Here is a 14,561-nt window from a genome sequence, read left to right as displayed (position 1 = left end):
GCAGCAGCTGCCCCTGGGGTGGGATCCACTCCTAACCCGAGTGAGCACAGCCCCAGAGCTCTGATAAACACCAGCTCCGGGGTAGGACACTCCAGGCAGGGAACTCTGGCTCTTCAAAGGGAACAGGGAAGTTTCCTACCAAGGAGCTGTGGTGATTAAGAGGCCCAAGTGAACCGAAGTCGTTTAAAATCCCGGAGCTGCTTCTGCAATCGCCTGAAGCAATCCCGGCACCGAACTGGGCACCAGCTCCAAGCAAACACAACTTCGCTGCAATTCTGTCATCAGAAATATTTCAGCTTCTGTATTTCCTGTCCTGTGGCTCTTCCATCACCAAAAGTTCTCCATTTTTCCAGCTTCCCAATTCTCTGGAATTCCCATTCTCAGCCACGGGGACAACTTCCCTGGCTGGTGCCGGTGGATGTCACCCCAAGGTGACATTGCCTCCACTGACCTGGCTGCTTGGTGAATGCTGCTGCAGGTTCCCTTCCAGCTGGAGATGTAGATGATTAAAGAACCTGCTCTGCAGAGGGATTGAAGCTGTCTTGACATCTGAAAATGAGGGATTTGATGCGCAGCGATATCTCTGTGCAGCTAATCAAAGAACAGGGCAAACTTGGGCTTGATGGGCTTCCCAGATCCTGTGGCTTTGTATCCATGTGCAAAACGAAGTAAAAGCTACAATTTTCCCATGGACTAGAGGCAAAATAAATGAGCAAGAACCTTTCAGTGCTTGGGAATTCCCTTCATTCATCCTTCCTCATCCTCAGACACTGTTACAAGAAAATCCCTTATCAGATTCTATTTCTGACCCAGGGGGATGTGTAATTTCCTCTCTGTCCTCGCTGGTTTTGCTAAAATAAGAGCCAAGAACAACAGGAAGGAAATGCAGAGCTCCAGCAGAGCAGGGGGTGTGGACAGAGGCACCTCCACTCCACAGCAGGCTGAGAGCACAGCAGAGGTGCTCTGGTTTATTTGCAAACTGCACCTGATTCCTGCAGCATTAATGAACTCTTCAGGAGAGTCTTTCCTTGCCCTCAGCTGGAAAACACAAGTTTGGGACAGAGGGCCCTGTAATGAGTTCTCCAGTGACATCTGCCAGGAGTGAGGGAGGTGAGCATGTCCTAACAGCAAGAAAAAGCCCTGAAATGGTGAGAATGGTGAATTCTTCAGCTGAGAAAGTGAAGATGATGCATTTCAATAGAGAAGGAAGAAGGGAGGGAAGAGGGCATCATAAGACATTTTCTAGATAAAGGAAACAGACTGGGCATAGGAGAAACAGGGCAAGACAATGCAGAAGGGGAAAGGGAGGAAGGAAAAACAAACAAACCAACCCCACAAAAGCAAACAAACAGGAGAGAAAAATAAAAAAAAATATAGAGCAAACAGCGTGATTTTACAAGCATAATATTTTTGTCAAGCAATAATTAAATAAAAACAGAGGGGATCTCTTTTCCAAAGTCCAGGGCCCATCATAAAATCCCTGACTGGTTTGGCTTGGAAGGAACCTTAAATTCCACCCCCTGCCATGGGCAGGGACACCTTCCACTATCCCAGGCTGCTCCAAGCCCCGTCCAACCTGCCCCTGGACACCTCCAGTAGGTTTCCAGCAGGACCCTGTTCTCTGCTCTCCCTGTCCCATAACTGAACCAGAACAGGCATTCTGAAAAGTTCATCATCCCTGCAGACCTGAACTGGTTGATAGTTTTAAATTAACAAAGTTTATGGGGGAGTTCATTGTGCTCTTGGTCACCCTTTGCCTTTCAGCTCCCAGTTCACTGAAGGCATTTGCCACCAGGCTCCAAACAAGCACCGCTCCCTTTGAGTGAGGCCAGCGAGTTTGGACACAGAGCAGTGCAAATTAAAACCAGGTGTCTGTGCCCTGAAGCACCAGAGACAGCCCTAAGCAGTTTAATGACATCTCTAAATAATTTTGACAGCAAAATTACTTCTCCTGTGTCACCTTTACACTGCCCTTGACACGGCGCTAACGAGATGATGTTGCTTCCCCTGCTTCTCTACATTTATTTGTCTTTCTTCCCAGGCTTCACTTTCTTTTCCTCAGAGCAGGAGAATTCTGGCACCAGTCACCAGAGCTGGCTGCAGCTGCCCATTTCCTGGGTCAGACCTGCCCCCAGAGGGGCTGAGGGCTCAGAAATTGCCTCTCCCTACAGCAGAGCCCAGGACACTTCAGGGAATCAAGCCCGTGCTGAAGTCTATGGGATAAGGAACCCCCTCTGCAGCTTTAGAGCATCCCAGGAGAAGATCTGCTCCTCCAGGCAGAGCCCTCACACACACCAAGCTCAGCAGAAATTTTCCTTCCCTCTCTCCCAGGCAGGGTTATACTGGCCTGGTTTCCACAAGCACTGACCTCACACACGGATCCTCCTCCGTCCTTCCATCACACGAGACCTTTCCCCTCCATTGTCTCCTCACTGCTCCCTGGAAGAGCAGAAATCTTCACCCCAGCTCCTGCACGAGGGGAAACCTCCCCCCTTGGAGCTCCTTAAAGCCCCTTGTAAGATAAAATTATTTTCCTAAGCCACAGCTGCTTCTACATCTCTGCTGTTCACTCACAAGCCTGCAATCCAATTAATATTTTCCTTTCCAGAGGGTATTTAATAATCCACAAAATTAAATCCTTCAGCATTGTTCTGGCACTCTCAGTGCCATTGATCTGGGTTTGTTTTGCCTCTGTGCAGAACAATAACTGCTCCTTTTATGGGTGCAGCACCCACCCTCCAGCCCCCTGACGGGGGCAGCTGCTGCTGGGTGCAGGAGCAGTTTGGACCATCAGGAATAACTTCACTGCACAGCACATTTCAGAGCACCCCTCCCAGCCACACTGATTCCCATTTCCAGCTGTTTTCTCCTGAAAATCCCCTCTTGGAAGCGCTCTGTGACCCCAAAGCAGTGGATTTTAGGGACCCTTCTGTGAAAGCAGCAGCACAGAGGTTCCCACTGCCCTCAGAGCAGGAACCCCTGTGAGCTGGACCCAAACTCAGCGCCCCTGCCCAGCACTGGGTGGGCTCTGTGAGTCCCTCAGCCCATTTCAGACCAGGATTCACCACATCTCCAGTTTCTCCATAAAGCTGAGATCTGACAGAGTTTGAATAAACTTCTGTTAAGAATTCAAGTTGGACTTGCAAGACCACAGCGCAACCACAGGCTGAAATCCACCTGGGCCAAGTCCTTTAAAAAACAAAACAGAACCAAAAAAACTCCCACGAATAAACAAAAAAAGCCCATCCAACTCCAAAACCTCCAACAAACACTAACCTGAACTAAAATGTGCTGGATTAAAAGCAACAAGCCAAATCAGCATGAAACCACAAATAAAAATCAACAGACTGTGCCAAAGACCTTGGCGGGATTTGGAGGTTTATAAGTCTGCTTTACAGAGGGGCTTTTTCCACATTCATAAGGCAGCCCCGAGGGACACAAAGGCAAAGTTATGAAAACAGTCCCTGCACATAAACCCCAACATTCTCCAGCTCCCATCCCTAAGCCCACAGCAGCTCAGAAAGGACCCTAAATCTAATCTATTCAGTTAACAGTGAAATTTCAGAATTAATCCTGCCTCTGCAGGCAGCCAAGTAAATTCTCCAGCACGCAAAGTCCTCTTTCCATAGGAGAGCTCTCCTGGAAGACTCGTGCCTGGTGTGGGAGATTCTGCTTTTGGTCAAAGCCTCTGAATTTGGATCCCACCACACTCAGTAGCCCCGGGATCTCCCTCCCTTGCCCATGTGCTGTTCTGCTCCTGGCTCTCCAGGGAAACTGTGGAGCAGCCAGGAGGGGAACACTGGGGAAGGACAGAGAGTGGAGCTGCAGCCAGAGCCAACCCATGAGTGACACAAAGCCACTCTCTGGGGTGACACAGAGCTGCTTCCACCCCTGCACCCAAAACAGAGACCAGGAGAATGCTCAGAAACCTCAGGGCTAAACAACAGACTTTGCTCATTACTGGCATTTTTGAAGTTAGCAGATAGTTCCTCTTTCCATCCCTGACAAAGTCTTGGACTGACGCCTGAACCTCAGGGCAGCAAAGGAAAACAACAACCATGATGACGAAAAGCAAAAAGCAGCAAATAAAAAATCACGTATAAATCAACCCAAGAGCAAAACACGGCCCCAGCAGGCAAATTAATTCCCATTGTCAGTGCCCCAGTTTGCACAGCCACCCTGTGTCTCTGCCTGTGATGGAGGAGATGGGGCAAACCCCAAACATCATTTATTGCACTTTTTGTTTTGTTTTGTTTGAATGTGACCACTTCACAACAGCTTTGGGGAAATGCATCTTTCTTTCTCTACCTGTGCCTCAAACCCTGAAGTCTCAACGAGGGCCACTTTTCAGACACCCTGTCCAAGAAATGATGGGAAAAGAGGATGAGGAGCAGCCAATCTCCAGCCCTAACTCCCTTTCAGAGGCAGCACTACGAGAATGGAAAACACAGCAAAGGTCACACTCCGTCTGATAAGGGAAACAATCAAGTGTCTCATAAGGAATGTCCTTCCACTGTTATCCTGGATGTGTGATGCTGGACTTCAGAAATCTAAGGTCTTTTCCTTCATCAGTAAGGATTTCAGGGCTGCAAAAGCCCCCTGCCCCTTCCAAGAGCAGCCCTGGCTGCGGGCTGAAAGCAGAGATGGAGAGAATGGTGCTGTTTGCAGCACTGAGGGAAATTCGATGGGGCAGAGGAAACCCTGGAGGGAATGGGTTTCACCAGAACAGACTGGAATCCATCCAGGGCTCCAAACAACATGAACTGTGCCTGCCCAAAACTGACAAGTACAAATTTGGGGGAAAGAGCCCTGTTCACATCTGGCAGCTCACTCTGTGCAGGTTTGGCGTCCTGTGCCCTGCAAAACTGAAGGGACCCGTGCCATTTCTCCCGTCCAGATGGCAAAAACCTCAGTGAGGGCACAAAGCCCAGGGGCAGACCCCGCTTCCCCGTGGCTGCGCCCGCACCCCGGCCCTGGGAAGGCCACTCAGCCCTTCCCGTATCCCAGCACGCAGGGGATGGATGGATGGATGGATGGATGGATGGATGGATGGATGGATGGATGGAGGCAGGGATGGATGGAGGGATGGATGGATGGACGGAGGGAGGGGTGGATGGAGGGATGGATGGGTGGATGGACGGATGCGCTCCGCATCCCGCACCGCCCCATTCCCGGGGTCCGCCCTGCATCCTGCGCGGCTCGGAGCGACCGTGCGGCCCGGAGGGACCCCCCGCATCCCCCCGGCTGCCCCCGCTGATGGATGCATGGATGGACGGATGGACGGATGGATGGATGGACGGACAGCCGCCGGCGCGGGGGCGGCCCGGGGGAGGAGGCGCCGGCGGGGCCGCTCCCCCCCGAGCCGCGCAGGAAACCGGCGGTCGGTGGCGGAGCGGGGCCCGGCGCCGGCCCCGTCTGCAGCTGCAGCAAACGAGCTGCGCCGGGCGGCGGGGGGCGGGCGCCGAGCCCCGGCCCCCCCGGGCCACGGGCGGGGGACGCGGCGCCAGCGGCGGCCGGGGGGCAACCGGGGGGGCCGGAGGGGCCGGGGCTCGGAGCCCTGCGGGGAGCGGCTCAGGCCGGCCCGGGGGGGGGCCGTGCCCGGCTCGGCTCCGGCGGCGCTGCCAGCCCGGGGGCTGCGGCTCGCTGCAATTTCCTCTCCAGACCGACCCCTCCTCTCTCCCCCCCGACCGCGAGAGGGACCCGGGCAGGGGCTCGGAGCCGGCGGTGCCGCCGGGCTGCACGGGCTGGCGGGGCCCGCACGGGACGGCACCGTCCCCGCAGCGAGAGCCGGGCTGTGCTGCCTGGGCGGAGATGCAGACGCCTAAAGGCGGCTGCCTTGCCCCCTTCCAGAGGCAGTGCTTGAGTTTTCCTGGCCTATTCCCGCTGTCCAGGGACTGATTTCGGAGCAGTGCAACCAGCTGCAGGCAGGATGGGCTCCCCATCTCCATACCCCCACCGGGCATTCCAAGTCTATCATCTGCACTATAAAATATACAGCATTTCTGCTTTTGAGGAGAATCAGCCCTTGGATCTCAGCGGTGCTCGAATGGGCGATCACTAAATGGGGAAAGATAAACCATGCCCGATTCCTAATCCTCCTCCTTGTTCTGGATGTGCAGTGCGTGCATGCTACCACAAAGCACTGCCTAAAGACTTCAGGTTCAAAATGTGGAACTGTCCTTTCTTTGGTCAGAGATGTGCTCTAATTACAGCACAGAAAGTGCAGGGAGCATTGAGAAACAGTTCTGATACAAGTCCTCACTGGGCTCTGGCCCTGCTGTGCAATTCTGACATCCAAACCCCCTTTCCCAGCTGGGGAAGCAGTGGGAGGCAAGTCCAGAAAGATAAATTTCTCCTTTCCCAAAACTGCACCAACCTCTTTTTTCCTCTATCTGAACTTTCCAAATTCAGTTCTCAAAGCCTGTACCAGACACTGGGTTCATGCAGAGCTGTCTTCCCATCTGGAAATGCACCTACCCCTGCACAACTCCTAAAAATGCTGCTCCTAGAAAATTGTATTATGACCTTTTGGCTACTGCTAACCCAGAAAATGTCCAGCAGACAGTGTCCCCTGGCCAGGCACTTCTCCACATCCCCACAGTGGCAGCACATCCCCGCCCTTGGCAGATTTTTGGCTCCGACCCACTCAATTGGCAACTAAAGCACAGGCAAAACTCGCAGCTGGAGAAAGCTGCTCACACCACATCACACCTTGCCCCACAAACTCGAGGGCTGGGAAGAGCCAGGTTTCAAATGCCAGGGCAATGATGGGCAGCACTGCTGTGGGGTGGCTGCTGCCACACCACACAAGCAAGACACATCTTCCCATTAATTTCTGGAACTGTTGGTTATTGCTCTGAGCCCCTTCCCATGGGAATGTGGATATTTGTAACACAGCCGTGCATGCACAGAGACACCGCGCAGGAAGGACTGGAACTCCCAGCTCTGTCATTCCAGGTGCTAAAGATGCTGCATGTGAACACAGACTGTCCACTCGAGCCCAAGCAAGCAACAAAATCAAAAATGGTTGATTTCCAGTGGATAAAAGTACATAAATTTCCATAGTGCTACTGGCAATGCTTTAAGTCACTGTTGTTCTTTCAGACCAAGAGCTGCTTTAGTTCCCCAAACCAACAGCTCTGGCCTCCCAGTTAGATGTTATTGTACTTCATGGTTATTTTTACACACGATGAACTGTTTTAAGGCCTTACTTTACTAGGATTTCAGTCGCCTTTTATTTATAGCATCAACATCTTTTCCACGAAAATGTTGATGAGAGATTTTTCCAAGTCTCAGGATAAAAGCAAGACAGCAGAATACACAAGGAACCCAAAAGTTGGGAAGATCTCTAAAAGCCATAACTGATCTATGATATGAATGACGCTCAAGTTGTAAGCATTTAACATGAGTTGTTCCTCTAACCGAATTCACTGATGGTTTGTAAACTGTGGCTGTTCTGACTCTAACACGTGGGTGCAATTACATTTCCCTTTTGCTTTATTTAGCCACTTTCACACCTCTGCACAATACACAGAAATGAAGGGGTGGGAATACCGAAGAGGCTCCTGTATGATTTGTCTCTGCACACACAGAGCTCCCCCTGAAAACCAAAAAAATCACACAGAGTGCTGCTTCCTTTAGGTCAAACACCGCTCTTCCCGTCTGCTCTGCTTCCAAGCGCCTCTCTGCTCACCTCTAACAGACTGCTGGAACCCTCACAGTGCAGGCAGGGCAATGGCAGCCTCGATGACCCTCAGAGATCACGGCTCCATGACCACAGAAGCAAAGGGATTTTTTTTTTTTTTTTTTTTTTTTTAAGGGAAGGAGGCAGAGGAGAGGGAAGATGTCTTAACTAAAGCACATAGTTTAACAATAATCTTACCACTGGAGACGAAATTCGACACCCAGGGCAATCACAGATTGGAGGATGTACCTGTAAGATTCCTTTGGACATAAGAGTCTTCAAACTTTTCCCTATATGCAGAGAAGAAGAAAAAGCAGAAGAAGAAGAAAAAGAATCAGCACGTTTATAAAAGGAAAGTATTTCGGGAAGGGGGGAGGGGGAGGCACGCGTCTGCTCCCATATAAACAGCCCTCCCCTTGCCTGCCTACCAGCACCCATCCCCGCCTGCCCCTGCAGCCAACTTTCTCCCCCGCAGGTCCCCGCGGAGGCGAGGCCGGCACAGCCCTCGCAGCCCTGCCCGGGCTCGGTGCCGGCGCTGCCGCAGCCCGGGGGAGCCGCGGCCGGAGGCGCTCCCGCAGCCCCGCGGGCTCCGCGCTGCCCCCGCACCGGGCACGGCCCCGGGCCCCTCCCGCTGCTCCTCCGTCCGCTGCGCCTCGCTCCTCCTGACTCACCCCAGAGGAACTGAGGCTTCCCGAAGGCAGCAGGAGCCCAGTAATAAAAGAAACGGGCGCGATGCGCGACGCGGCGACAATTAGCGCGGCCCCGAAGCGCTGCCCCCGCTCTCTGGCGATCAATAACCGAGGCGAGGTGTCAGTCACCTCCTAATCGCTCCTCGGCCCCCCGGGCTGACACCTCCAGCTCTCAGCTCATTACGTGCCGCACGGGCTCGGCTCTGCCCGCCCGCCCCCGCCGCTCCCCCCGGCCCCGCCGGGCCCCGCTCTCCACCTGCCGCCCGCAGCAGCAGCTCCGCCGCGGAGCCGCGACTGCGGCGCCGGCTCGGGCGGGGAGGGGAGGGAGGCAGGGCAGGCGCCCGTCAGCAGCCGCCGGCGCCGCGGAGGTCCCGCACCACCCAGCTGCGAGGGGAACACCCCCTCCGCCCCGCCCGCCGCCCCGCCGGTGCCTGGCCGGGCCGCGCTGCCGCTCCCCGCGGCGCCGGCTCCGCCACCGCCACCGCCGGCGGCTCGCAGGGGCGGCGGGCGACCACCCCCGCGGGGCCGGAGCGAGCCGAGCCCCGGAGCCCGCACCCCGCCACCCGCCCGGTGTTCAAACCTCCGCCCGCGCCAAATGAAACTTCTCTCCAGCGGAGAGGAGAGCCCCCAATTCCCCCCCTCCCCAAAAACCCTCCCCAAAGGCAACCGTTCCCAAATCGCTCGGAAAACTTCGGCGGTACCGGGGCGCGGGGAGCCGGCAGAGAGGGGCCGGGGGTGCGCGGGGGAGGGGGGCACGGCCGCGGGGGTCGGGACTCGGCTCTCCCCGCGAACGCTCATAGGCGCTGAGCTCCCCCGCGGATGCCGCTGCCCGAGCACGGGGGCGAGAGGGAGGATGCTGAGGAGGAGCGGGGCGGCGCGGGGACCCCGGCACACGGCGAGCGCTGCCTTTACCTTTGTGCCTGATGCTGCGCTTCCAGTCCTTGGCCGTCTCTCTGCCGCTGACAAACTGGAACTCGTTGGGGGTGAGCCACTCTCCCCGGTACCGGATAGAGGGTCCTTTGCTCCCTTGGCACAACTTATTGATGTAGAGCAGCGCCTTGTTCTCCCCGCACTCCACCTCGATGCAAGGCTCTCCGTTGTCAAAGAAGGGCTGGAAATCCGGGATGGAGGAAAACCTCTCCAGCATCAGGTCCTCGGGGAGGTGGTGGGGGTGGTGCGGGTGGTGCGGGTGGGGGTGGTGGGTCTCGTGGAAGCCCAGGTACGCGCGGTGGGCAAAGATCTGGTCGTAAGCCGGCGGGTGCGGGGTGACCACCGGAATGGCAGCGGCGGCCAGAGGCGCGAGGTAGTCAGGTAAGGTTTCCATGGGCTGGTTAAAAGCTGCCAGGGCCATCTCTTCCCTGTCAAGTCGCTCCTTCTTGATAGCAGGCATGGTGCCGCCGCTCTCCCCGTGCGCCCTCGTCTCTCCAAAGCACAGTGGCTCTAATGTCTCCGGTTCAACTTGCCCTCGCTCTGGCTGGAGTTTGGATGAAATGCGCCAGCAGCAGCAGCAGCAGCAGCACAAGCACCTTTGGCGCTCGGGTGCCGGAGGTGGCTGGTATCCCCCGGAGCAGCCCGCTAACAAATCTCCTGGGCTGGCTCCCCAGCAGAGCTGTCTGGGATCCCTCTCCCACGGAGAGGCTAATGTACCGTAGACCCGGGAGCTGCTGTGTGGCTCGCAGATCTGCCCCTCCGGACTAATACCTGACATCTCGGAGAGGTCTCTGCTGCCGTAGACATTATTTTGGTTTAAGGAAAAAAAAAAAAAAAAAAAAAAAAAAGCTTATTGATTCCCCGAGATCAACCCACCTTCTCGCCAGGCTGGAGGGTTCCCCGCCGCCCACCCAGCCCCCTTTCACCCTGCCCCCCTGCTTCCTTTAAACTGACACCTGGTTTATTTATTTATATGCAGTAATTAAAATTAAACGCTGCGCCCCCGCCGCCGCTCCGCGACCCCTCCCCGCCCCGCCGGCGCCCGCCGGGAGGACGGAGCCCCGGCCGGTGCCGGCTCTCCGCGCTCTGCCCGCGGGGCTCCAGACACCCGGGCGGCGGCGAACTTTCCCCGGGGCCGCCCACCTTCACCTGCGCGGTGCAGACTCGCCCCGCTCCCACCGAAGCCTTTATGATCCCCGCCAGTTGGTTTTTAATTCCCACTCCTGCGCGAAATTTTAGAAACGCGGGGTTACGTTCCATATCCCTCTGTATATATACATATAAATATAAATGCAGCTACACACGCACAGGCACACAGACATCTACAGAGCCATCCCCGCCAGCTCTGCGCTCCCCACGCCGCTGCCCGCAGCCCCCGAACGCCGCGCCGGGCTGGGCCGGGCCCCCGAGTCGGGACAGACACGTATTGATCTGTGCTCAGAAGTCACCGCACAGTTCGGAGACTCAGACCAAACAAGATTTCCCTCCGCCGCCGCCGCCGCCGCTTCTCTAACTTGGCCCATTTAAACAGCGGAGGCGCTGGGAAGCGCCGCGCCGGCGGCGGCGAGGGGGTGAGCGACGGACGGCGGGGCCAGCGCCGGCTGCCGCCAGCCCGGGAGGGGCCCGGGGGGACCCGGGGCTGCCCCGGCCCCGCGGGGACACGGCCGAGCTCCGCTGCTGCCCGGCCCTCTGCACCCCCGTGCAGGATGCTTGCTCTCCCTGGCAGCTGTGACCTGGCTCCAGCCTTCCCTTTTCCATGCAGGGATGGGATGGATGGATGGATGGATGGATGGATGGATGGACGGAACAAGACTTAGGAGACACGGGGTAAACTTGTTTTCCGTCACAAGCTGTGGCAGACACGGCACGAGGTCCGTGTGGAACTGCCCCGAGAGGACCCCGCGGCCCAAAATGAAGTTGTGTGGTTGTTACAGGGATGTGTCACCTCAACAAGATGGAGTTCCCTGCCTTTGGACGCTAAAGTGGGATCGACTGGGCTGGAAGAATCCAGCCTACGAGGGAAATAAAAATAAATTATCCCCCTAAACGCAGGACAAGAAACGTGGCCCATGAGTCTTTACCAGGTGGCAGAACAGTGAGAGTTGTGTGAGCTCTGCCTCAGAGCTCCAGAACACACCAAAGTTCCCAGCTTTGTCCCAAGCTGTGTCCCCTGACTTGCCTTCTTCCAGGGTGAGGTGATGGCAGATTGACCTTGCCTTCCAGACAGCGAGAAGTGGATTTGCTGTGTGACAACAGCCACCGGCAGAGCTGGCAGCGTCATTTCTGAGCAATAACTTCCCCTGCCACTTCTCAGTTTTCTCTTGGCGCTGCCTGACCACGATCCTTGTTTCTTGCTATTTTATTCCCTAGAAACTCCAGCTCTGGGATCCATCTTTGCTTCTGGCTCTAATGAAGGAGGCAGATCCACATACCCATCAAACCCTCTCATTTAGGCTTTCAGGCTTAGGCTCTTATTCTTAATGCTTCTGATTGCTCAAGATGACAGGGGAAAAATCACTTTCTATTATCACCTAATGAACCAAGGAAAATGCTTGGAAGAGGCTGTGGGAGACACAGACATTTCTGTGGCAGTCAGAGGCTTCTGGATGGAGGGCAGGTGAGGGGCTGTGTGGTGAGAAGAGCTCACTCTTAGCTCCCAGAAACCTTCATTCCTGGCACATCCAACTGCACTGGGCTCTGCAGAGCCTTGGGATCTTCTTCAGGCTTCCCTTGACTCTGTCTTCTTTGGAACTTGACTTCCTGGGCCTGATTTCTTTTCACTTTTTACCGGGGAGTGGGGATTTTTTCTCAAACCTTCCTTCTTTCACAGCCATCAGGGTTATTATTCTTCCATCTCCGTTCCTAATGGCAACTCCACCTCTAAGCGCAGGGAGAGCTTGGCCACAGCCTTCTTCAAAGGCTCCGTGTTTCCTCCAGGAGAGGTCACAGGAGAGCAGGACAGGAGTGGCCCGGATCCTCCAGGAACCTTTCTCACACAGGGAAGATGTTCTGGCAGAACTCAGTGAAGTTTGGGGGGTGCGAGAGGCACAGATTGAGACCGATCCCAGCAGCCTCTTACAAGCACTGAAGTCCCTAACGAGTCCTGCCTGTAATGAAGGACAAGAGCTCTGTGTGTGTGTCTGAGTTCAGCAGCAGAGTCTGGAGTTGTTCAGCTCCAGTCTCTTTAATAGCAGAGCTTTTGGGATTAGTGTAAACAGATTCACCACTGGCGAGCAGATCAGAGAGCACTACGCAAATCCGTGCACATGTGGTTAGAGGGAGAGCCAGGTACGCTTTGCAAATTCCACATGGAGGAATTGGAACAGGTTTCCCAGTCTGGGGGCAGGAATCTCCGTGGCTTTTTGTTGTGTGTTTCCAGGGTGCTGGCAAAGTGAAAGCATGATTCTTAATTTGCTCACAGAGGCACTACCACAGCAAACAGAGTAAATAGTGATCATTTTTCAACATTCAGTTCTCCACCTCTGGGATACATCACGTTGGATTGAAACAAAACCTTTCTCTCAGGTCAAATGTGTCAACAACTGCAAAGAGTTACCTGTGCCAGAAAGTGTTTTCTAAGTGGAGATAATGCTGCAAGCACAGGTCTGAAACTTAAGAGAGAAAGATTTTCCTCCACATTCTATCACCAGTTTAATGAACAAATTACTTACCCTGGATATTTTTCCACTATTCAACCCATAAAAGAAGGGAAAGCTTCCTAACTGTAATTTATTTACATGTGTTTCAGCAAACCTCTGAGTTTCTAACTGAGATCAAAGGTCCTTTGAGCTGCTGCAGATGCAGGCCCTGCCCCTTTACAGGAAAGACAGGTTGAGGCTGGGAGGAGAGAGAAACCTGTCAGATGACCAACCTGAGCTCAGAAAGGGATCCAGGGCTTCTGTCTCTGCAGGATCCAGCAGAGATGCCATCCATCCGTGCTGCCTCTGGCACCACTCTGCCTCTGCCTCATCCAAGCTAAATGAAGACCCAGCATTCTGGAAGCACAGCTGCCCCTGCAGCTCTGGCCTTGCTGACCTTGTCTGCAGCAGGAGTTCCTCCCAGTCAAGGACTGACTCTGCCAGCAAGCTCCTGTCCTGCACACAAGAGTTTAAACAACAGGCCAGGGCTTTCAACAACTGGGGCAGTGTCCAGTGAATCGTGTTCCCCCCAAAGATGTTGGGGTGTTCAGCCTCTTAAGGCTGCAGGTTAACGGCTCCTCTCCCCACTTCTCCAGCTTTCCCCAGAATTCCCTGACACTCGCACATTTCCAGGGAGGAATAAACCAATCCGCTCCCTACCAAGTCACTGCCCCCACCAAAGGACAGGGGAGGAGACCGAAGAGTCACACCAGCAGCCCCTGAGCCAGCCAGAGCCATTCCTCAGCCTCTCCCACAGTCTCGGGGACACCAGGGCTGTGCCATAGCCAGCATTCCCTGCTTTTTGTCCTTTATTCCCTGCCGGGTGCAGCCCAGCTCTGTGCTCCGTGTGAGCAGCCGGAGTCAGGCTCAGCGGGATGGGGATTGGAGTAAGAGTAGCCTCGGGCCAGACTGCTTCATTAGCAGAGATATTCTGACAGCCCAGCACACAGGGAGGGCACAGGGGTGTTCAGGGGAGGGAGGCTGGGAAGGAGGACACTGGAAAGGGCTTTGCCTCTGAAAAATGCTTTCCCAGGAACTGCTGGGCTGTTCCCCTTTTAATCCCACTGCTACAGAACACCGCCTTTTATCAGAGTGGAAATGGAGCACTGTGGAACTCGGAGCCTTTCTGCCTTTCTGGGAAGTGGTGTCATGGTGCCGTGGGCTCACACACCAACCACAGCTGCAAGCTGCGTGCACCCCTCTCTAATGAAGGTGTTCTGTCTGCTTCCAGAGCAGCCTGGGACAAGTGGTTTAAGAAACTCTCTCCTTACCCAACCATTTTCACAAATTGCCTCTCTCAAACCCCCTTCCTCTCTCCTCAGAGGTTATTTATTGCTCACCCCGTGTGAAAGACTTGAGATACCAGTGTTGTAAGGCATCCACCAGATTCTCCTTTTTCCTAAAACCTTTATTCCTCTCTGCCCACTGCTAAGAAAAACTCACTGCATCAGGAGATGCTGAACTGATGCTCACATTGGGTTTGTCCAAAGCCTGGCTGTGTCCCAACACCCTTTCCTACTCCACTTCCCCAACTTCCTGCCTGCCTTCCCTCCTACAATCATAGCAACAGAAAAAGGACCCACTGAAGAACTGACTGTCCAAGAATATGTGTCTGGCTGG

The 14,561-nt window shown here is 54.9% G+C and overlaps 1 protein-coding gene across 10 annotated transcripts in view; it reads right to left on the bottom strand.

Annotated features, from left to right (window-relative positions):
• SAMD11 (sterile alpha motif domain containing 11) overlaps positions 1–14,561 on the bottom strand; it is a 152,513-nt gene that overhangs the window by 75,731 nt on the left and 62,221 nt on the right. Inside the window, exons 1-3 of one of the 10 annotated variants that reach the window (XM_032131843.1) lie at positions 10,612–10,829; positions 9,286–10,097; positions 7,883–7,974 (exon numbers count right to left, since the gene is read on the bottom strand). In XM_032131843.1, coding sequence (XP_031987734.1) covers positions 7,883–7,974; positions 9,286–10,097; positions 10,612–10,625 — 918 coding nt within the window. In that variant the 5' untranslated portion in view covers positions 10,626–10,829. Of the gene's footprint in view, positions 1–7,882; positions 7,975–8,355; positions 8,577–8,629; positions 8,649–9,285; positions 10,132–10,611; positions 10,830–14,561 lie in introns of those variants that run through there. The other 9 variants (XM_032131844.1, XM_032131842.1, XM_032131839.1 and 6 more) reach the window with 9 other exon arrangements.

The sequence above is a fragment of the Corvus moneduloides genome, chromosome 22 (assembly GCF_009650955.1).
Source record: "Corvus moneduloides isolate bCorMon1 chromosome 22, bCorMon1.pri, whole genome shotgun sequence".
NCBI classification, from domain to species: Eukaryota; Metazoa; Chordata; class Aves; order Passeriformes; family Corvidae; genus Corvus; species Corvus moneduloides.
This window is presented reverse-complemented; position numbering and strand designations above follow the sequence as displayed.